This window comes from Aspergillus chevalieri, chromosome 6 (assembly GCF_016861735.1).
Source record: "Aspergillus chevalieri M1 DNA, chromosome 6, nearly complete sequence".
Taxonomy (NCBI): domain Eukaryota; kingdom Fungi; phylum Ascomycota; class Eurotiomycetes; order Eurotiales; family Aspergillaceae; genus Aspergillus; species Aspergillus chevalieri.
This window is the reverse complement of record NC_057367.1, coordinates 1,264,063-1,286,995: the sequence shown is the minus strand read 5'-3', so window position 1 is coordinate 1,286,995 and position 22,933 is coordinate 1,264,063. Positions and strand designations below refer to the sequence as shown.

The 22,933-nt window shown below is 48.7% G+C and overlaps 8 protein-coding genes across 8 annotated transcripts; 3 read left to right on the top strand and 5 right to left on the bottom strand.

The window, feature by feature from the left end:
* Positions 1-192: 192 nt before the first annotated feature.
* Positions 193-3,040, bottom strand: ACHE_60451S (DUF323 domain protein; the record flags this gene model as incomplete). The annotated part of the gene is made up of 6 exons (XM_043281626.1): positions 193-259; positions 311-392; positions 447-1,574; positions 1,645-1,860; positions 2,009-2,688; positions 2,745-3,040. The coding sequence occupies 6 exons, from the start codon at positions 3,038-3,040 to the stop codon at positions 193-195; spliced, it is 2,469 nt and encodes an 822-aa protein (XP_043139087.1).
* A 1,055-nt stretch (positions 3,041-4,095) lies between these two features.
* Positions 4,096-5,341, bottom strand: ACHE_60450S (DUF92 domain-containing protein; the record flags this gene model as incomplete). Its single annotated transcript, XM_043281625.1, has 3 exons — positions 4,096-4,401; positions 4,457-5,101; positions 5,156-5,341. 3 exons carry the CDS (start codon positions 5,339-5,341, stop codon positions 4,096-4,098), a joined length of 1,137 nt encoding a protein of 378 aa, XP_043139086.1.
* Positions 5,342-5,573: 232 nt separating this feature from the next.
* Positions 5,574-7,068, bottom strand: ACHE_60449S (uncharacterized protein; the record flags this gene model as incomplete). The annotated part of the gene is made up of 2 exons (XM_043281624.1): positions 5,574-6,001; positions 6,054-7,068. 2 exons carry the CDS (start codon positions 7,066-7,068, stop codon positions 5,574-5,576), a joined length of 1,443 nt encoding a protein of 480 aa, XP_043139085.1.
* A 1,852-nt stretch (positions 7,069-8,920) lies between these two features.
* On the bottom strand, positions 8,921-10,085 carry ACHE_60448S (putative pyruvate formate lyase activating enzyme; the record flags this gene model as incomplete). Its single annotated transcript, XM_043281623.1, has 2 exons — positions 8,921-9,631; positions 9,690-10,085. The coding sequence occupies 2 exons, from the start codon at positions 10,083-10,085 to the stop codon at positions 8,921-8,923; spliced, it is 1,107 nt and encodes a 368-aa protein (XP_043139084.1).
* Positions 10,086-16,066: 5,981 nt separating this feature from the next.
* On the bottom strand, positions 16,067-17,106 carry ACHE_60447S (uncharacterized protein; the record flags this gene model as incomplete). Its single annotated transcript, XM_043281622.1, has 5 exons — positions 16,067-16,208; positions 16,264-16,434; positions 16,505-16,699; positions 16,769-16,946; positions 16,995-17,106. The coding sequence occupies 5 exons, from the start codon at positions 17,104-17,106 to the stop codon at positions 16,067-16,069; spliced, it is 798 nt and encodes a 265-aa protein (XP_043139083.1).
* Positions 17,107-17,569: 463 nt separating this feature from the next.
* ACHE_60446A (uncharacterized protein) lies at positions 17,570-18,880 on the top strand (the record flags this gene model as incomplete). Its single annotated transcript, XM_043281621.1, has 1 exon — positions 17,570-18,880. One exon carries the CDS (start codon positions 17,570-17,572, stop codon positions 18,878-18,880), a length of 1,311 nt encoding a protein of 436 aa, XP_043139082.1.
* A 167-nt stretch (positions 18,881-19,047) lies between these two features.
* Positions 19,048-19,839, top strand: ACHE_60445A (uncharacterized protein; the record flags this gene model as incomplete). Its single annotated transcript, XM_043281620.1, has 1 exon — positions 19,048-19,839. The coding sequence occupies one exon, from the start codon at positions 19,048-19,050 to the stop codon at positions 19,837-19,839; it is 792 nt and encodes a 263-aa protein (XP_043139081.1).
* Positions 19,840-21,216: 1,377 nt separating this feature from the next.
* On the top strand, positions 21,217-22,548 carry ACHE_60444A (F-box protein; the record flags this gene model as incomplete). Its single annotated transcript, XM_043281618.1, has 1 exon — positions 21,217-22,548. The coding sequence occupies one exon, from the start codon at positions 21,217-21,219 to the stop codon at positions 22,546-22,548; it is 1,332 nt and encodes a 443-aa protein (XP_043139080.1).
* Positions 22,549-22,933: the final 385 nt, after the last annotated feature.

The following is a 22,933-nucleotide window of genomic DNA, read 5'->3' as shown; positions in this document are numbered from 1 at the left end:
GTTACCGGAGCTCCCCCGCTGTGGCGGGGTAATGGCGGCGGCTGGCTGATAAGGCTTGATAGGGATCTACAGCTACGATAGGGCCATACAATGCTAAAAGATACAATTCCGGTTCGTAGCTCATGATACGGAACGATAGTTGCACTAACGTGTAGTCTAGGTAAACACAGCTTCAACACATTACAGGGATGCTTAGATATCGCGCACCAAGCGTGCTCCTACCCAGGCGTAGGGGTAGTTATGTTGGTACCAATTCACACTGCAGCAAGTTAGTGATGCCAGATCGCTTAAACGCCAGGGGAAGACTTACAAGGTTGTCCTTCCTGCAACTCGGGGGTGGGTAGCCCAAGAGCCACCCTGGATGACATTGTGCTTTCCATCGAAAAAATCCGCTGCTCGAGTTAATTCACTCGAATCTAAAACCACAAGATCAAGCAAGCACTTACAAGTATATCCTGGATAGATTTCCATAGACTTGAAGCCGTCATGAGGAGCCAGCGGTGTGCTCGTCCACTCCCAGACACCTCCCAGTTCACTCTGGCCGGCGAGTTTCTCGCCGTTCTGAACGACGGGCGTCGGATGCCAGTGCTTGAACCCAACATTGCAGCCGTCGAGATCAATATATACTGGCTGGGAGCTCTTGGTATAGCCGTTTCCATTTACGACACCATTTGCTCCGTTGCTGTAGCCATTTGCCATACTGTGTTGCCTCTCTTTCTTCAACCGAGCCGCGTAACTATAGATACTCCTAGCCTCCTCAAAAGTCGGGATCCTGCAACCCGTCCACGAAGCATACTGGGAGAGCTCATCATACGAAGCAATCACCGGCCAGTCCTGAGCAAGCTCTAGAGGTACAGAGCCATAGACAGTGCGCACTGCAAAGTTGGACATCAAATCCTCCGTGGCAGCGACGCTACTTCCATTGACTGCTTCAGGGATCGGGTAATTCTCATTTCCATGCGTCAGAGTCCAAGATGCTGGCACCTCGCGGAGTTTGTTGGCTTGCAGATACTTGGCATATTCGCCGTTTGTCACAGGGCGGCCCTGTGCTTCAAATGCATGTACTGTCACGATCCGCGAGGGCTTCTCATTGTCCCATCCGAAAGAAGCACGGGGTACGGTGCTCTCGTCAGGATCGTCCAAGCCAATGGGCAGAGTCTGCTCGGGAATAGTGAACCACTTGTTCGGCTTCGCTTCGTTCCTGGCGTCGAGGAATATCTTTTCAAAATCCGGCTGGCCGGCAGCGGGAGGGGGAAGTGTTCTTTCGCTCTGAAGAAGCATGTAAAGGAAGGTTTCAAGGTGCATGATCTCGTGTTCAAAGCCGATCCAGAGAGCTTCGGCAAGGCATCTGTTGTGGGCCAGATCCTCCCGTTCCAGAATTGATTTCACTCGGCTCCTGACTCTCTCTTGGTAATCCAAAATCTCACCGAGAGGCGGCCATTCGTCCGGAATTTCGCTGTGGGAGTGACATTGCTCAGGGTCTTCCACATCCGGGTCGATGCCGCGCTCGAAGATCACCTGATAGCTCTTGGGCTCAGTGGGTTTGCTTCGCAGCGCCCGCGTCAAATGAATATCTACGTAGTTTGTTAACTATTACATCCCCCTTTTTTTTTTTTTTTTTTTTTGCATACAGAAACCACTTACCCGAAAATGTGGGGATATGGCCCAGGTAGAAAATGAGCGCATTCCGCAGCTTAATGGGCTTGGATAAGAGATCCTCGCGAGGAATCATGGACTTTGTTACAGTGTCCCACGCAGTCCATAATGATTGATAGTCGCTTAGGCTCGGGATTGTATGTGCAGCATACTGGGAAGGGTGTGTCGGTAAGTCAAGCGCTGCTGACGAAAGCACGTGAATATCTGTCAACGAATCATAAGAGTCAGCATGACCATGCATGGATTTTACTGAGCAATACATAACAGATAATTTATGCCAGGCATTCTTGCAGATAACCTGCAGGGCCACGCATCCCCGCTGCGGGGTTCTGGCACAGGCTGATTAACTTACGGTAGTCATCTGAGCGATTCGCCAGCTCTGCCCCCTGGATCAGACCAGCAGCTCTCCATAATTGATCTCGCTCCTCGGGGCCATATTTAGTCGCTTCTTCAAAGACAAGTTTTTCGCCTTTGGGCAACAGAGTCCCGTTGATAGTGACATCCTGGGTAGGAGAGTAAAAGGCCTGGTGTCGTCCTGTGACAGCATCAAAATGGGTCACGATCTCCCACTCAGACGGTTTGAACGCTTCATATCCCAACACATCGTTCGCATGTGCCAGACCGTTCTCATAGAATCGACGAGTGATGCCCTCCGAGTCATTATAAGCTCTATATACTTTGTTCGGGTCCTTGCAGCCATCCAGCCCGATAATCATCACGTCAGATGGCGTCATGAGCTTAGCGAAACGTCGTAGAAACTCGGCTGCTTCTATACGACTAAAGTTCCCAATAGACGAGCCCATTGACATAACCACTGTTGGTCGTGTCCGATTCTCGGGGGCGCTTAACCAAGTGATAGCATCGTCGTAGGTACCATGCAGACCGTGCAATCCCACATGTTCGTATTCTTCGGTCGAGACTTCGGCAAAGGTACGCTGGAGCTCAGACAAGGACAGATCGAGCGCGAAGTAGTCGACATGCTTGCCCGCACGCTCAAACTCCTTGAGCAGGATTTCAATCTTCCGGAGATTTCTGAATATGTTACTCTGCCTGATCTTTCCCGGAACCATTGGTGAAAGGTAACTTACCCACTTCCCAACTCCAACAATTGCGCATCACTCGGAATCCGCTCAACGAGCCTTCTAGCATTATTCGTCAAGACCTCAATCTCCGCGTTGGTCAGGTAGTATTCGTCCAAGTAGGTAATGCGCTCAAACAGCTTGAGCCCTTCGGCGTCGTAAAGCAGCATGGTGGGCATTGACCGAGGTGTACCCTCAGGAGGATTGATGCTCTTGTGGATATCATTTGCCAGAGAGAAGCTGACGTTGCTCTGGCGGATATCGACAATGGGGACATCCGTTGGTAAGCGTAGTGACGGAGACATTTTCAAAGTGGGCGTGTCAATTGTCAACGAGGGGAAAGCGGAGAAATTCGACTTCAGGTACAGATCATATATGAAATTGGAACCGGAGAGGACGCCCTTCTTTATACAAGACACAGGACGCAGGACAGGTGATCTATCAGAAAGTTCGAGTTCAGACTTTCATTAAAACCGAGTGGAGCGGTACAGAAAATCATGCAGTTGATACACGGGAAACTCCAATCAACGGCAGTAACAGATCCACAAGGGAGGAGAAGGAGCCGGAAAGAAGAGAGTTAGATACAGACGAAGGGGAAAGAAAAGAAAAGTAGAGGAAAAGTATTCCGTCCAGGAAGGAGCCCTTTCCGGATATGGCCAGCCAAGTCCGAATGCAAACATCATGACACATGGGACCTTGGTTTGCAACGAGAACTTGCTCTACACTACCATCCGGTCTGTTCCTGAAAGCTGAACAGTCAGCTGCGTCAACATTGATATAATGCCCCGCAGAATGTTCGGCAGTGGCATAAGGGAATACTACCCTGTCTGGTATCAGATTGGCGGTTGCCGATGCACCGCGGCCGGTGAAGCGTCCGTCTCCAGCCGATATAGTTTTATAGACCAGTAAGAGCAACAGGACATGTTTTCAACTCTCAACAGACTTTGCAGTGCTCCACATAATGGCATTGGTGGTGAGCTGAATATGTAGAGAAGCCAATGACGTGAGGATTGCGCAGTGTTTGCAGTGTTTGAAGTGTTTCGCTGACTTGGCTCCCCATATTTGCATGTATTGTCGTGTTTGTCGCGTTTATTTTGTTTGCTCTGTTTGTGATTTTGGGTAATTTATTTTGAGTCTTGCTGATTACAGAAAATAAAACTACCATTGTATTAACAATTGGCCGGATGGTGTAGTTGGTTATCACGTATCGTTAACAGTTCCGTAACTGATTCCGATAAGGTCCTGGGATCGAGCCCCAGTCTGGTCATTTTTTTTAAGTGTTTGTTTTCTCGATTTTTTATTTTTTAATCCCCTCCTCCCATTCAGTCAATCCAATTCAACCTCAAGACTTGTTACTGGACTATATCCACAACAAACTAGCAACGCCCATTCCTCCCAAACTCATCAACACAGCCATCAACATATTCACCCCGTTATTATCCAACCAGTCCCTTCCACTCTCCACTCGCCGACTCTCATGCTCCTCATCATGTGCCCTTCCCGCCGATTCTCCAACCGATGACTGCGTAGCCCGACTACCCCTCAGCGTTGCGGTGTTGGCGAGGGTTTCTGTCTGGCGCAGACGGAGGTTCTCGGACGAGCCCTGTAGGCCGGAGGATGCTTCGCTGGTGCCGCCTGGTAGGGAGGAGGAGGGATGGATGAGGACCTATACGGTCTTATTAGCTTTGCCCAACAGAGATAATGAGGATACGAAACGGTACCTTCCGCCCACCAGTCCCCTCAACGACCTTGCCCGTCCTCTTATCTACAACACTCGCCTGCAATAATCCTCCGAGAACGCTATCAAGAAGACTACCCAGCGCGCCCCAGCCAGTCACGGCCAGAACCCACAGCAGCCGCTCCTTCACATAGAGTTCATCACTGCCGGGTAAACGAAACGGCAATAACACCGCAGAAGTTACAGCCACCGTGAAAGCCCCCAAAGCACCAGCCTGCAGTCCCTTCGCTGTTACGCCGCCGTTTGTCCCCGGTGGCACGACGCGGAGGGAAAGGGAGGTAATCAAGCGCGGGGGAGATTTGGAGAGGATTCCTAGTTCGGAGGAGTAGGTGTCTGCGGCGACGGCGGCGTAGTTGCTATGCGTAGACAGCGTTAGCACATATATAATCCAAAGGTATGGTATGGGGCCATACGCAACTATCCCAACAGCCACCACATCCGCGATAGGCGTCATCCGTCCAAGACTAAACCCATCGTCCCCAGAACTCTTGAGTATCCAAGTATGCCACAAAATCAAAACCGACGCAACGATCGAGTTCGCCAGGACCTGTATGTGATTCCGTTGACCGTCGCCGCCCCCGCTCCCGGTCGCGGAGAGTGTTTTCCTGGCTTTGATGTCATGCTTCACCTACTCTCGTTAACTTTTCTTATCAGATAACATAGTAGACACAAGTATCTGTACCTTCGTAGCCTTAGTCCCTCCTATATAAAACACAACGAGCAGGGCGAACGGCGCTGACCAGGGATGAACGGCATGGGCGACAGCTGTCAGCGCGGCGGCGATGAGGCCCAACGGAGTGAGCGACTTGCGGGACCAGGCGCGGTAGACGAGGAGGGAGATGGCTGGGATGGCGAGGATGGGCTTCATATCGCGTTTTCTGGTGGTAAAATATAGCAGTGTTCAAGTTGCCCCCGGGGGCAGAGAACCTGGTGTCGTAAGAGGAGAGGTTGAGAGAAAGTGGTGAGATTCGATGAGATCAGATTAAGTTATCTGTGATCTATACATAGTAGTACAACACATGCATAGTAGCATAACACATAGGCATATTTATGTTTCTATTCATTTATTCATAACTATATACAGGGGTATCATTCGTAACTCATAACTGATGAACATGATAATAATTCATCATCTCGCTGCTCTCCAGCAACGAAAACGACTCAAACCGCAAACCTCGTTCCACAGCAGGCTTTCCCATCCTCGACAACGAATCTGTCGCATTCGAAACCTGCTTATATTCGTCCCATAATGCGCGCCAGTAGCACGCTTCAGCTGCTGGTGTCAGATATCGCTCCCGGAACGTGCGCACGTTGTTATCGGCGATGCGCTCAGCGGCTCGGGGGTTCTGGAGTAGTTGGTTCATCTTGCTGGGGAGATCTGAAAAATCGCGCTCGACTTCGACGTAGTTTTGTTGCGGTCCAGACGAGACCAGGAGGTAGTGATAGTGTTGGATGAATTGGAGTTTATGCGCGAGCACGACGGAGCGGCAGGCTTGTCGGTATTTGAGCGATGCTGAATAGGAGCGACCTGTTTGAATCAGCTTCTGTCCTAGGATATAACCAGGGCGGAAAGAACTTACCCTCAACATGTGCAATGAACTTATACCGACAATGATCCTCCAGCGACATGCAGTTCTCCTTGCTGCTCCAGTCCAGTGCCTTGACATCGCTCCAAGTCTCATTCCGCGCCGTATCAAGTAACGCTCGTCTCAACTTCGGCGCAAAACTCAACTTCCCCCGCCAGACAAGCTTCTTCTCCTTATCTTCAAAGCCCAGTTGAGATTCCATATCCCGCACCCGGTCAACAGCCTGCGAATACGGCCCGATGTGCTGCCTCCAGTGCTCCCAGGCCCAGAAACCGAAATCAGGCATTAACCACGCGGACTGCTCAGAGGCCTTTCGCGCAAGTACCCAGATCGGATGGCTACCACCGTAAACATCGTCGACGCGATCTTCGACCGAGAAAATGAATTCGATGGTTTCGGTTGCACGTTCCGGACTAGCTGTTAAAGCGCGGTACATTGACGACAACGCCGCCAGAATCTTGCGACGGTGGTCATCGTTCTTGGCCCGCGCAGCGACAATATACAACTCCCCATGCTGGATAATCGCGCGCGCCATCCCCGGTTCCAGTGAGACAGCATCCAAATCCTCTTTCGTAATACCCCCCTGTGCGCGCCAGTAATCCCCGGCACGGACGACATCCTGAAACAAACCCGGGAAAGCAGAGTGGCACTGTTCCCGCCCAAGACCCATGTTGCGATCGTCGCGGCCGTATTCGAATCTCCACCTCGACAAGGCGGACTGCTGCTGGTGCTGCTGGTGCTCGTTTTCAGCGGGGGATGGGGCCGAAGATGCCAGGCAAGTTAGACAGTCGGCGCATTGGAACGTCGTCGAGGTTTGGCAGGTACAGTGGCCGGCGGGAATCATCTGGGTGATTAATGGATGTACATTGTCGCGATCCGAATTCATGCCAAACCACATGGTGAACATAACGATGCCCCAGAAGCACATCGTAGAGGTCCAAAGCATGCGTTGTAATGACCATGAGTGGCGGGTTGGATGGCCCAAATCGAAGAGCCGATAGCGTTTCATTATATGCACCGATATTATTATGCCTTTGAATAAGAAAGAAACAGTTGAAAAAGACCAAAACAATCGCGGCCAACCCGTCCCAAAGTGAATATAAATACACGGTCACCGATCTACATGGTGGTTTGGCTGTGTGTCGATGTTTACTCTTTCGAGTATACAAGCACAAGGCTGAGCCGAGCCGCACTACCGCTTAGGGAAGGTGCCTTGCCCCGGCAACTCGACGATCGGGTCAGTGACTGTCGGGTGTCGTAATGTTTCTTCTATTCTTATTTTCATGTGGCTCGATTTTCCACGGTTCGTTTGACTCAAAAGGCAGTGTGGTTTAAGGGGATTCTTGGCAATGCGCTTCCATGTGCGTACACCTGGCGAAGACTTTTTAGGCGAACTTGGCGCTCTGCTAAGTTTTTGGGTGAAAATCCTCTACGGACGGCGCCATATAGTATCGCCGTAGCGTGAATCTTGTATTCTCGCTATGCTACCACGAAAGGGTAATAGTAGCGAAAGAGGCTGAACTTGCGACTACAGTACAGAGTACTACGTATTATGTATATAATATCGGACGTGGTGTCCGCGCTTTGACGCCACCAACCCTGTTCATCATAATGATCTACATTTGTGACGCGTGGAGGAACTGGAGATATCAGCTTGGGTTGTAACGTTCCTTGTGGTCCGTGTATACCCAATCTGGAATATGTACAATTTGTTACAAGCCGTTGGCCCTCGTTGCGCTTGAGCTCCTTTTTGGTCTTCAGCCGGGCTAAGCGATCCCGTAGTCTTAGGCGGAAGGTTCGCCTGGAACTGTTAGATAGCCAACTATCAGACAATCGAGCATTCGCAAGTCATATGGCCAGACAATCACATTGTAAATGCTAATCAACGAAGCAACATGCGGGGCTAATAGGTCTAGATTCATCAATATCAACCAGTCAAGGAAGCCGGACTATAGGCTATAGGTCTAGGTAGTCAGATATGGATTGATCGAGCAAGCATGAACACTCCTATTTCTACCACAACAGATCTTCAGAAACCGGCTAACTCGACTATTCCACAGGGGCATCTGCGTCGTGGCCAAATCCAAACTGTTAACCTCTAATACCGCCCCAAAGTTAAGCAAATCCGATCCAACCTCCTGCATGGCAGCGGATGGATTCAGATACGTGCTTTCCTGGCAAACGACAAACGCATTTCGGAATATCGTCCACAGTAAACTCTTGGGGCCGGCAACGAAAGACAATATCTTCTAGCATAGGTAGCATGTGAGTCTTTTCAGCGATACGAGAGAAATACATCAGGATTTCGGATACCATTCGTTTCAGATATCCATCATTGACCATCTCTGCCATCCATCTGCTCTTCGGAAGTTTGATAGCAACCCATAGACAATCAGTCCAGGCTGAATGAAAAAGGTCGCCGTTGTACCCCTTCGCCATGTCCTGGATTGTCGGGAGAAAACTCTCATATTCGAGCAGTTCGTCCAAAGTGTGCCGGGCAGGATCAATCAATCTTCGTGCCACTTCCAACATTCCCTTCTCCAGAGCAGTCTCCAGTATCAAAAGCAAAATTTTTGGCCATTACTCTGGCACGAGTCCAGTTTTTTGCTTTGACAATCACTCTAAACTTGCTCTCGATGATAATCAATCATGTCGAGAACTTGGCGGCCCATATTTTGGTCAATCAGGTTGTCAAAGACAAGAGTAGTCTTTATTCCCAAAAAGGATCAGCAGAAACTGTGGGTCAATTGAATGCATCTGGTCTGAGTATGCATCCTATTGGTAATCGATCGGTGGCGAATATTAGAGTATTGCAATGCCCAACATATTGCCGAAGAATATTCATGGACGATAGAGATAGTTCACAGATGAAAGGCACTACTAGTTTCATCCACTTCGCAAAACCGCCACAAACCTGCCGCGACGGCAGCGTCCCTCACACTTCCCAATTCCTCGTCTTTTATAGCGCGATTGATCTCTGCGTATCTCACTTCTTCTCTCTCCCCACCCTGCGTATTCTTCGCGAGTCGCTTCTTCTTCCCCACATGCGCATCCGGATGATACTGCTCCATAATATGCACATACAAATCCTTGGACACATTCTCTGCCAGCCAACGCATAATTTCCCGCCCCTCGTCTTCCTTCCCGGGCATGACGAGATGTCGCAGCAGGACACCCTTCTTCGCGATCCCGTCTGATGTAAATGACAAATCTCCAACCTGATCATGCATGGCCTTAATACTCTCCATTGCGGTTGCAGTGTAGTCATCCGTCTTCAGTAATCGCTTCGATGTGCTATTCTTCCATACTTTGAAATCGGGAAGGTAAATATCGACAAGTCCGTCAAGTAGTTCCAGGGATTCGAGCGAGTCAAACGACGAGGTGTTGTAGATAATCGGTACCTTGAGGCCCATATCGCGCGCGGCAAGAATCGAGAGCGCCACCTGGGGGACGACATGTTCCGGCGTGACAAGATTGATATTATGCACATTTCCTATCATCTGAAGCTTCATATACCACTCCGCGAGTTCTTCCGGCGTAAGATCGAATCCTTTACGTTGATGTGCGATGTCCTAATAAACATCCCGTCAGTATGCGTCAATCTACCAAACCACACAAGTGGAGACATACATGATTTTGACAAAAAACACACCGCAAATTACAGCCCGAAAAAAACACCGATCCACTCCCATGATATCCCTGAATACACGGCTCCTCCCCCCGATGCGGTGCAATCACATTCACTTTCGCCGTTTCCGCCCCGATCAAACACACCCCTGTAGTCTCATATCGGTTGACGCCGCACTTTCGCGGACAGAGATTGCATTCGCGGAGGTGCGCATATGCCCGCGACCGTTTCTTCGCTGCGTCGACGGAGGTTAGGAGTTGGTAGCGGGGGATGTAGTCGTCGAGGAGAAAGGCGGGGGGGATGCCGACGAAGCGCTTTGGGATTATGGGGGATAGAGGGCGTGGCCGAAGAGGGCGGGAGCGGGAGAGAAGATGGACTGGTCTGCTTATGGTGTTCATGCTGGGAATTGGTTTGAAGCCATCGCAGTTGAGAATGAAGAGTATAATGTTGCTGGAGTATGAAGCCGGAGTAAAGGAAGGCAAATCACTTATCGCCGAGACGCTGTCATCATACATATTAGTAAACAGAGTTTTATGCATCGAATAGTCTGCGCATAGGTCAATGCATTCGTATAGATGCATAGTTATACGTTTACCAAATTAGCACAAAGATTAGCAGCCCTGAACACTTGAATTAACGGCCATCTATGGTATCTCTTTACAACTTCTTTCACCACCGAGTGGTCCACTACACGCGTTTTCGCGTGTTTTCTACCCTTTCTTTAAACACCCACCATGCCACCAAAACGCTCCCGAACCTCTCGAAAACCTTGCGAACAAGAGGCTAGAATCCTACTAGCCATTAGAGAGATTCAAAATGGCACTATTGCGTCTATACGCGGGATTGCAGAACATTTTCAAGCCCTAAAAACTACCCTACTACGCCGCCTGGACGGGCAGCAATTTCGCGCTGATACTCGCACTAGCAGCCATAAATTGACTGAAACAGAGGAGTATTCACTTACACAATGGGTACTCTCTATGGATGCATGTGGAGCAGCACCTCAGCCTGCTACTGTGCGAGAAATGGCCAATCTTCTCCTTGCAAAACGTGGTTCTGCTACTCCCCTTGGCCCAAATCGGGTCAAGATTTGTTAAGCGTCGAGCTGAGCTTCATACACGATATTCAAGACGCTATGGTTACCAACATGCCCAAAATGAGGATCCAAAGGCCTTACACAGGTGGTTTGGCACCGTTCAACATGTTATAACCGAAAACGGTATCTTGCCAGAGGATATATATAATTTTGATGAGACAGGCTTTGCAATGAGCCAAATTTTTACTGCTAAAGTGGTTACTCGTGCTGAGTACTATGGTCGGCGAGTGGTTTACAGCGTGGAAATCACGAGTGGGTGACTGTAGTTGAGTCAACTAATGCATCTGGATGGGTGCTTCCACCATGCATGATTCTCAAAGGCAAAAGCTTTATCCAAGGATGGTTTGATGATCTTCCAGGAGACTGGCGCTTTGAGGTCTCTGCAAATGGGTAAACTACTGATGAAGATAGACGATTGTTTCAAAAGCTCTTTATTCCAGCCACTACTTAACGTACGAAAGGAAAATATCAACTCATGATTCTTATGGCCATGATAGCCATCTTATACCACAATTTGATCAAATCTGCGGTGAAAATGCTATTATATCACTCTGTCTACCAGTACATTCATCTCATCTCCTACAACCACTTGATATAGGGTGTTTTGCTATCTTAAAACACACCTATGATCATTTAGTGGAGGACTAAGCACGCACAGGTTGCAACCACATTGATAAGCTAGATTCCCTAGCAGCATATCTTGAAGTGTGCAGAGAGACCTTTAAATCAAAGAATATCAAAATAGCTTTACAGCAGCTGGTTTAGTACCAGTTAATGCAGAGCATGTGTTTTCAGAGCTAAATATATCTCTACGAACGCCTACACTCCCTGGTAGCCGACCAAGCAGCAGATCAAGCGTTTTCACACCAATTTCACACCAAGAACACCACAAAATATTGTTGAACTACACAAGAAAGCTTCTTCGATCAAAGCATTCCTAAATCAACGTCCAACAGCCCTCCAAGTCCTACAAATCCAGCGCTAAATCAGCACATTAGAGGTTGCCAGCTTGCAATGCATATCGCTGTGCTATTAGCAAAGGAAAATGCTAATCCATGAACCATGAATGAGAAAAAGCTGCAAAAACGCACCTGTTCGAATCAGCAGATACCCTATGAAGATGGTTTAACTGTGGAAGAGGCCTCGCAACTAATACAATAACCAATTCCATCAATTCAGCCAGTTCAACCAGTTACACAGCCAGCTAGACCTCGGCATGGGTACTTAATGGGTAGAGGTCTCTGCCCATTACCCATGCCCATAGGCCCATCGGTACCAATGTAGCACCCATTTCCCGCCCATGGGAGTGAACCCACTACCCATGGGTAACCCATCGAATACCCATGCATGCATAACTTTTCAAATTAGAATGTATAATTTGCTGATTCAGCTTAATAGGTTAATTAGTTACGTATCAAGCATCTATGGTCGAGGTCTCTGATTCCTGTGAAATGAAGCTATCTGGGATCCTATATAAGACCGTCGACTACCTTATAGAGTATACTAAGCGATTGCAATGATTGCAATAAGAGCACGCCATATAATATCAGCGAACAGCTGATGATCAATCGACAGGCCCGTGCTATTACTGGCATGTTGAAATCCACTCCTGTAGGGCCACTAGTTCGCGAAGCAGGCCTGGCACCAGCAGAGGCCCTATTGGAGGCCCGACAGTTGAGATATACTACCCGGCTGCTCAGTTTACCGGAAAACCACCCGGCTAAGAAGGTCCTCCCAGTGAGCTTCCGAGAAGGGGATCAGCATACCCAGCCCGGAGAGCAGACCCCAGGGAACCGGCAATGGGCTGACAGCAGCAACCGGGGCCCATGGTCCCTGGGACAACATCTAGCTCGACAACTAGCCAATATCCTACCAGTGGACCCATCTGAGGCTTTGAAAGCACGACACAGACAATCAGCAGCCAGTTCCCAGGCCAAATAGAAATACCACCAGGTCCAGAGGCCCTAGTGGCAGCTCAATATCTTCCTCTGGACTAACAATCTGGTCAGACGGATCAAGACTAGAGAATGGCAGGTGCGGAGCAGGACTTGCATGGCAAGAGCCAGGAGGTGCCTGGAAGACCCGAGAGGTCCCAATGGGCAAGGCACATGAGGTCTTTGATGCGGAGCTTTTTGGAGTCGTTCAAGCACTCCAGGTAGCAGAAAAGGTGGGAGATCAAAGACCAATCACTATCCTACTGGACTCCCAAGCCGCCATTGCAAGGCTGCAACACACCCAGCCAGGGCCAGGTCAAGCATTAGTGATCCAAGCACATGCTATAGCCAAGAGACTACATGCCAGAGGTCACCAACCCACTATCCAATGGGTTCCGGGACACGCAGGAGTAGAAGGGAATGAGAGAGCCGACCAGGCAGCAAAGCAAGCAGCCAAAAAGCCTCCAGGAAAAGGCCCAAGAGAGATCTCTCTGGCCTTCATCTGTAGAGCCCGAACAGAGGCCATCACAATACAAAGGCAAAGATGGCTCACTAAGGAGCTTGGACAGCGATCCCAACAAGGTCAACGAATATACAGGCCACAGAAGAACTGGCGGCTTGACCCTGCAGCGGCAATGGCCCCCAAGCACCTAGCAAGTCGCTATTTTCAGCTGAAATCAGGACATGCAGCCATAAGAGCACACCTACATCGGATCCAGGTCCAGGAGGATGCAACCTGTGAGGGATGTGGTATGTCAAGGGAAACAACACACCGTCTTCTCTTTGAATGTCGGGAATGGCGACATCAACGAAACAGGCTCTACAAGGACCTCGAGACAGACGGAGTCATGAGACCCACTACTGCAGAAGAACATCCACAAGGACGACTTTTAGGTGAGCCTAGAGCTACCAGAGCGCTGCTGCGATTCCTCGCCAGTACCAGCATAGCTCTACCCCGAGCACACCTACAGCGAACGGCGGAAAAGGCCCGAAGAGATGATGAATGGGGATTGGAAGCATTGGAGAAGGCAATTCGAACAGGAGAAGGATAGCAGGGAGGGTAGCCTAAGCTGAAGTCAGCCTAGGCTGCACCCATCCTGCTCGAAACACAAGGAGAGCACCACGCTCGAAAGCCCTACGCATACAGGCGATCTGGGGCGAGGAAAAGAATCGGAAAGATTATAGAAGGGTGTTGCCTCAGGAACTCATAGGGACAACAGATTGTAGAATAACTACTAGCCTCGAGTCCATGAAGCATGGTTTGTCATAGCTCTGAGGCTCGGTATGGACAATAAACTTGATTAAATAATAATAAAATGATATCAGCGAGGCATCAATCAGGCATCAGTTGGTATTGTTCGGTAAGGAACCTCTATATTCCGACACCGTTAAATGAGTCATGTGACTCACTAGCGCGGCATTGCCCGATGATTGCCCTTTTCCAGTATGGTGCCGTACGTCTACTCCCCTCTCTTCATCCCCTGCAGCTATAGGGTGGCACGGGTCATCTGAACAATTGAGACCTTCTTATTGTTGCTTAATTGGAAATTGCGCGATCCACTTTAACTATGAGGCTGGCTGCTGCTTACTATTGCAGTTATGGGTCCCTTTGTCACGGGCTCGGTAGCTAGTAGATAAAACGAATGATATTCATATCTAAACTAAATAACTAGTAGCCATCGACGAGACTATCGAACCTGGAGAGGAAAAGAAAAAGGAGGGATTTATCCACAGGCGAAAAGGGGTTTTATCCATGGGCTGTGTGGCCACGCTAAGTGCTTCTTTGTTTGCTCACCTGGATGGCAGGCATTTGTTGACATCAGTTACTGAGGCAGCATTGAAGCGTTGAGCCATCACAGTGTCGCTGCTCTGAATTTAGACCAGTAATGTAATTTGCTTGGTGATTTGCATGTCTCTGAAGGAGCTCATCTGGGTAGTGGTCAGTATAGTTCTGTACTGAGAACCAGAGGAAACAAAGAAGATACCGCGAGTTTGAAGAGGAGGAGACTCAAATTCTTCCAGCTTGGCTTTTGACTGTAGTAAACCCGTCACTACTGCTTTTCACTTATTGTATGATAGGTATGAATTGAACAGGGAGAAGATGTTAGCTAGGGGTTTGTTGTCCTTTATACCATCAGACTCTGAGAAATCAGCCTTGGACACTGCCCCAGAGAACGTGTGTGTGTATCTATTTAACGTCGAGGGTCGGGTATCTCCACGCTTCCTCGGAAGTGGAAGAAGAAAATCCCTGGTCCCGAAGCGGGACATTACGACGGGCAGATCAGAACTGCCTGTAACTACCATCATCATCTAAATACAGGTAGTCCCCCGCGCGGGGGCTGCTCGGGTTTTCATGGCTGTCAGACAGCAAATTGGGCTTTGGGTTTGAATGGGAAAGCAAGAAGAGGAAGAGGGCAAAGAGAGGACAGACAAAGGGAAATAGAGAGAAATGAGGAAGGGGGAACCAGAGGTAAGCCTCATGGTCCCTAGATTTGATGAGGCTGACAGTTTAATAGCGTCGGTACTGTATAGAACTGGGATCTTCAGCCAAGCTGAGAAGGTGGTGGCACCAGCCTTTGTGCTGAGGATCTCTGCCACAGACTGGCGCCCCCATGGGTGTGCTGCTGCTTTGCGGCCTGCACAGCAGTAGTAGGAATAGGAGGGCTCCTTTCTGCAGCTGCATGCGCATGTCAGTAGGGCTTCATTGTGTTCAAAGCGCTCATGATATTCTGCGAAGTCGCCGTAGCCGCTCCTGGCAGTCAGGAGGCAGCGGTGTGTTTTTTTGAATGACCTGTTACAACCAACGCCTAGACACGTGCATTTATCCGCTAGGCTATGAAGACCTCTTACAATGAGTATCTGCTCATCATGGCCCAAGAACAGTATATATGGTAGCGTACTATGCTAGGGGGCGCTGCACCGCGCCTAACATGACCATGATAGTGAACTCATCGCCATCAAACTCACCATCTATCTCAACAATGACGAACTATCAGCTAACGCAGATCAATTACATCAGGATCTCTTGAGAGTTGCTCATGGATTGAGAACAAATGAAATGTATTCAGAAGCGTCTTAGCGATCAATATTTCAGGATAGGGCCACTTAAATGACTATCAATAGCAAGCTTAAATTTGGATTAACGTGTAAACAAAATTTGTGATTCAAGATATATGTCAAAATATGCAAAACCCAATGCAATAGAAAAACAACAAAACAAGCAATAAACGCCAAATGCATGCTAGTTATACAAAAGGTATCATAATAAAATGTAGCCCACGACTGTAGGCTGTCTGGATGTCGGTTTAGTCACAAGAGCAGCAGCTCAGGCAATCAGATCAGGAACCAATCACTTCCCTTTGTATTTGAAAGTGCCTGATGCGTGATCATAAACATACGCGTACTCGCCAGGGTCATAGCCCCACCGGGGATCTGCAGTGTTTTTGTGGCAGACGCTGATATCGTCGTCATTGTAAGCTTTACAGTAGGGTCTGTTGATGCTGCATCAGTATATAGGCCTCTATCAAGCACGTTCAAGTGTCGTACCCTAGTTGAGCTCCTGCAAACTTCTTGATAGTGAACCATGTTCCATCCTCGGCGCCAGCTTTGCCTTTGTCGGCTGGATTGAAACCCTTGATCCTGTTAGAGGAATAGAATGTAGAAAGCGCGGTCGCCTGCTCGTCCTGCGACTTTTTGTTCACCGGGAATAGATAGGCACTATAATGGACCATAATATCAGCAAACCCGGCTCAACTCATCAAATGCAGTGGATCTCAATTGAACATACCCTTGTCCACCCCCAACCGTTGATGCAAATGGAAATTCTTCAGCGGAATTCCAGTCTTGGTTGAGACCCCATATAGTAGTGGGTGGAAGGGCCTTTATTCCGTGAGACAAGGGGTTTTTAAAGGGCTGCTTGGAGGCGGCGCTTCCAGTGCCAACATAACGATTCTTGTCGCTCAACTTTGCTGCAATCTTTTGCCTGCATTTTCCAGACCAAATCAGCCAATTTGGCTTTCGACCGCCATGTCACATATGTTTCCCCACTCACATAATTGGATCTTTTCCTCCACACAGCATCGCCCAGCAGTCAGCATCGAAGGTGAGAGCATCCTCACCGCGGACATTGAGCGTTGCTTCAATTGGGTCACAGTCGCTGTTTCCAGTCCCCGTTGCTCGTGTCTGTAGTTCGCCCACCGGGGCGGCAATGGTCTGTTTGAAGCCCGCAACTGAAAAAAGAGCCAATAAGCCTGCGCAGGTTTAAAATGCAGGCTCACCCAATTTATCGGAATCTTCAGCAAAATGCGCCTGGTCTTCATCTCGGGCGAGGCATTCATTGTTCGATAGGGCTCTATCACCAGGCAGCATGCCTGTCGAAAGATTAGGCATATTCCCCAATATAAACAGGTGCTAGAACTAGTGGGAAAAAAAAAAAAAAAACTTGCTATAGCTCTGGGTCAAGTTATGTTTAGGGTACATCACCAGGGAGTGGAGAGTGGGGGCCAGGGCACCCCCAAGGCTGACAGCCCCCACTAGACTGGTTCGGCTGAATCTCAACCCGCCTGGCGCGTGCTGGGCCCCTCCTAGTGATTTAGTTAGTTTTATTTGTTTTGATTATTTATTTTATCTATTTTAACTAAACCCTGGGGCGGTACAGCGATCAAGTAACGCGAAAGAAGATAAGATTTAGCGTATGCAAAATTTTCTTCATTTCTTGGCGCGATTTCGCGCCAAACATACACATGTATACTCTCTAGTTCATTTACCCCGTTAGACACACAATTTAAAGAGCTCAAGTTGCCTAATTTGTCCAATCTGAAGCTATTCAAACACCTGATATTCTCTATCAGCCATGCCACCCAAGCGAGCCTCCCGAACACCGCAGCCAGCCCCCCAACGCGTATATGACCTTCGGAAAACGCACATTCCTCGCATATCCCCCCCTCCGGAGGAAGGCTATCAAGGGAGGAAAAATACCAATGGGGTATATGTTCCTCGTGCTGCTGCCACTAAAGCTGCAGCCATACGTCGACGAGCAGCTGCCGCTCGAGCTGCACGTGCAAATGAAGAAGCCGATGCGTCTCCTGGGCTGCCGCAAACACGTTTAAGAACTCTGAATAGACGCTCTACAACCCCCCAGGCACGCCGTTCAGCTACTCCTGGAAAAAGAGTGCAGTTTGCACTGCAAAATGCCCAGCCGAAGCCATCATCTGCAGCCAAATCCAACGCGTCATCTCAAAAGGAAGCCTTGCACCGTAGGGCTGCCTCTACGAGTACTGAGCCTGAAACCACTGAAGCAGATGAGGCATCAGAGGCCTCATATGATGAAGAGGAAGTATATGAAGAAGGGGTGAATGAGGATCATGATGAGAATGGTCCAGAAGACGAAGAAAGTGGACAAATGGATGATGAGGGGAGTGCTGATGAGGATGACAATCTACCCTCCATAGATGACCGGGATGTTGATACTGAAGAGGAGGCCTCTGCCCGGGCGCTCTATGATGCCAAAGAGAAGTATAGAGAGCTTATTGGACGACGTGTTCTAGATGAAGCCCGGCGCCGCTATCCAGAAGGCGTACAACGGCAGCCTCGAGAAGTTGAGACTTCAGATTTGGAAGCAGCATTAGAGGATGCCATGAGAGCTGCAGACTATCCTGTAGGCATCATCCTGAATATTCGCATCAACAAGAAGCCATATGTGAAGAAGAGCTTGCCTGATAGTCAGCGCCGTTCCTTCAATATGGAGGATGTTGAAAAGGCCTTTCTAAGTGCCATTGCTCCAACGGTTGGAGAGGAAGAGTATCAAATCATGGCTCGGAGAGTTACCGTCAAACACTCTTCTGGGCGTGGTGGCACCACCCACCATGATTTTGATGATTTTGACACTGCTAACGGCAGCCATATACTATCAATTATAGATAAACACCATAGTCGCCATCGGACAGGCATGATTGAAGCCCATTTCGATATAAACGTCCAGTGTGATGCCATCTTACCAACACCGAAGCGTTCACGGCAGCCAGAGCCCCCTTCTTCAGACATACCGAGCTCCCCCCTTCCTTCCCTCCAAAAAAGCGCCAAAATCGATCAAGTCGCCTGCAAGAGCAGCATAGTACTCGGCTTGATACCATTCGTGTTGCTGGCAACTTTCAACGCCAGTTGATGGACCGTTGGCGTTGTCACGATCCAAATTGCACAAACAAGGATAACTACTGCTTTCCTGATCCAACCGAGCGTACAAAGCACTTTAATATCACTGCTGTACAGCATGAAGCATGGGCAAATGCTATATCAAATGGTGAAGCTACTATTCAAAATCCTCCGGTCAAAATGCTTCGCTATTGGGAGGAGCATCAGGGTGCTTTAAATAGACAGTCCCGCCAACCAGCCCGCCAAACTTTTATCCAACAAACGAAGTCATCACTTGAGCGATTAGCTGAAATGCAGCAGCAAATGCATGAGCGGATGTTGGAGGCTCGTATGTATGATCAAATGGATGCCCTGGAGGAAAAACAGGAGCGCAGGGAGGAGAGAAATGAGCGAAGGCGTATGGAGCAAGAACGACGTGAGCATGAGCTGGCACATGCACGCTTGATGTACATGCCTCCCCACTATGCAGCCATGCCATACAGCCATGGCCAGTCTCCCCGGCCAATGATGCCTATTTCAGGCCAATATCCTGCAGCGCAATATCCTCGCGCTCCAATTACTCCTCAGGCGGCCTCTCGGGCATCCCAAAAACGCCGTTCTAGCCCAATTGATGAGACAACAGATGAGTATGAGCTGCTTGAGTCTTTTTTCTATTGGAAGAATGTCAACACGCCAAATCCACGCCAAAAAGAGAAGTGGAATCAAGTGAAGGAGATTGTATTTCAAAATGATTGGACGATACAGGATTTAAAGGACATGGAGGATGACGCCAGCCCCATGTATCAGCGTGCTATAAAGGCAGGCATCTCAGATGGCTTCACTCGCCTTATTCAGCGGGAGCTGCAGGCATTCAAACGTGATGTTCGGCGTCAGAAAGAAGCTCATGAGGAAGAGCTTCAAGCTATTGCCACTTTGGGTCAGCTAGGCCATCAAACAGACATTGAAGGATCGGAATTTATGCGATATACCTGATCTATTCGCTCGGCTTCATAGTCAGCTAGAAATCGACGAAATTCATCAAGCTTTTCAGTTTCAATATACACGCCTGCAGCAGCATGTTGGAACTGGCTCCTAGCATATCGACCGCAACGACTATCTCTAATAGCCATCTCCAAGAATTCACCATAGCTTTGACATGTACGGCGATAAAAGGGCCAGTTTCGCTTCATCCATGCCTTTAAGACCGAGAATGTCAACTCAATCGGGTTATAATCAGGCGAATATGGAGGCAGATAACGGATTATATGGCCAGATGATTCTATCAACTGTGTAACCTCCTCTTGTACATGAATGGCGACGTTATCCATCACTATCACCATAGGCCGCCCATGACCATGCTGGTTGACAGCAGGAATCAGATGATTCTGGAGCCAATGAATGAAGTTTTCAGCGCGATAATAACCTTCTTTTATCCCAGTACATGGAAGCCAATCATCTAATGACATGGCAGCGCATATACTCCAGGTTTTGCCTCGTTGGATGTCAGTTTCATAGCGAGCTTCATGCCCGATAGGGGCATAGGCATGATGACGCCAACCAGTCTTCTCATTGAAGATAGACTCATCTATAAAGATGAGATCTTGAGCGCCAAACTGCCTAATATCATCAATATAGGCCCGCCGGAGCTCATCACTGCGGTTTAATGATATTCGCTGGAGTTCTTTTCGAGTCCATCCACGCCGTCTGAATACGCGGGAGAGGGTTGACTGATTAATATGCACCCCTCGCTCATTATATAGCCACCAAACGAGCTCATCCTGCTGGTGCCAACCCTGACTCAAGAGATATTCAAAGAGAGCCTCCTCATCCGCATTTGACAGCTTCCTTGCCCGGCCTAACTTCCGCAGCTGGGGGGCCGTATACTGCCATATCGGAGTAGGTTGGATTGCATTTTGTACACTGTACGGACAGAAACCTGACACTCCTCGCTTATATCCTGGAACTTCCATCCAAGCAGCATAAGACGTAGTATTCGAGCACGTGTTTCAGCAGGTAGACCATGAGAGGAAAGGGCCGCATTGCTGGGGGGTTCGTCTGGAAAATGATATTTTCTGAGAAGTGAGCAAACTAACCACCGAGAAATCTATATGTATGAGTTACCTCGGCATATTAAAGGCTTTATTAATTCTAAAAAGAGTATAATATGGCAAATAGAGTGCAATCAATAAGTTGGAGTAGACATGTGTGTGTTTGATGTGAAAAAGTGCCAAGAAATGAAGAAAATTTTGCATACGCTAAATGAGCGGTCATGCTCAAACACCAAAACCCACACATCACGATCAAAGACCGTCCTCACTTGATCCAATACTTTTTTTTTCATTACACGCATAAACTCCTACGAGATACAATATGACACGATTCTTTCGCATTCCCGTGGAGATTCTCTATTCCATAATTGGTCTCCTGAGCCCATCTGATCTTTCGTGCTTATCTCGGACGTGCAAACAAATCCACCAACTAGCCACCCCGCGTCTTTGGAGAAGCTACCGCAAATACAACCAGCAACCTTACAACCCATTCCTGCGGACTATACTCATCAACCCAGGCCTAGCCAACCACATTGAAGAACTTCGCGTGGCGGATGTAACCCAAGATGACCCTCGCGAAATCTCAGAGGAAGATATCCAATTGTTCCAATCAGCAGTCTCAAAGCTCCCACTTCCTGCCGAATTCAAAGATCGCCTGAAAGCAGGGATCAGAGAAGGATACAGCGATCCTATGCTTGCTGTTATACTCTGCAAACTACCCAATTTGAAGAATCTGTTCCTAGACCGGCCTGAGAGCTGCGAGTTGATATGTGAGCTGCTTGACCACGCCGATTCGTGCGAATTTTCCAGCCTTGAAAACATCCGACGATTCTCCATAGAAACTGAAGACTATGCGTTTCCCGTGGGACCTTGTCATGAGTATGGGGGCGTTCTTAACATGACACACGAGGTGCAAATCGTGCACCTAAACGATGATAGTATGAGTCCATCTCGACTCCGAGATGGCTCATCTGCAGTTGAGCATCTTCACATACTCGAGAGCGGTATGGGAATGGATGCCATGCGGGTGTTTACGCAGGGCTGCAGAACGCTCCGTACGTTCAACTATACCTTTGGGAAAGTCCGTGATCTTGAGGAACATTTCAGGCCGCAGGAGGCTGTGAAAGAGCTTCAGCGCCATATAGACACGCTTGAGGAGCTCACGATGCTGTACAACGATGACCATGTGAAGCTGCCTTTGTACGATTTGACGGCTCGCGAATGGTACATGGGGACAGAGCTGCGGCAATTTACCAAGTTGAAGAAGCTTCGAAGTGGTATGCACAGTCTGCTTGGGCTACTGCATCCACAGTCAGACGCGATGGAGGCGTATCCCACAAATCCTCAGGCTGACAAAGAAAGACCAGAGCTGGTGGACGTGCTTCCGACGTCAATAGAGCACTTGACTATCTTGTACGCTGATGCACGGATTATTCCTCACTTACAAAAGGTTGGGGATGTCCGCGAGAAACAATTTCCCAATCTGGAAAAGGTTATTGTCGGATTTTGCTCCGAGTCAACGGAGAAGGACGTTCAATTGGAAATTCCAGGGCTGGAGTTGGCAGTGCTATATCAGACTCAGGAGGAAAGAGAGGCCTATGTAAATGGCCGAGAGCGCTATTCGTGGGTTGGGTCTCCGGTCTTCAGGGACTGATTTATATACATGGGGTTTACTTACCCTTCGGCGACTACTAGCTCAATGTTCTCTGTCAATCTGGATAAATTCCACATGCCTCGGTAACCGAGGAGCCTCCCAAGTTTGCAATTAGGAAGAATGGAACTGTGTGTCAACAATGATATTCATATCATGGGATGTTGCATTTCCCAGCCAAAGCCATTTCCCGAGACGATGATTGGGGCGGGAGAGGGTGGAAAGATGCTTTTGGAACACTTTGTCATCATGAACAGCGACTTTGTGCTGGCTCAGCTCAGCGCCTTTATGGCACACAATGCCATGAAAGCAATCAAGACAAACAACTGCTTAGCGAGGCTACACACAACCATATAAGATTTCTTCGTGTAAATAGACTTTTCTTTTC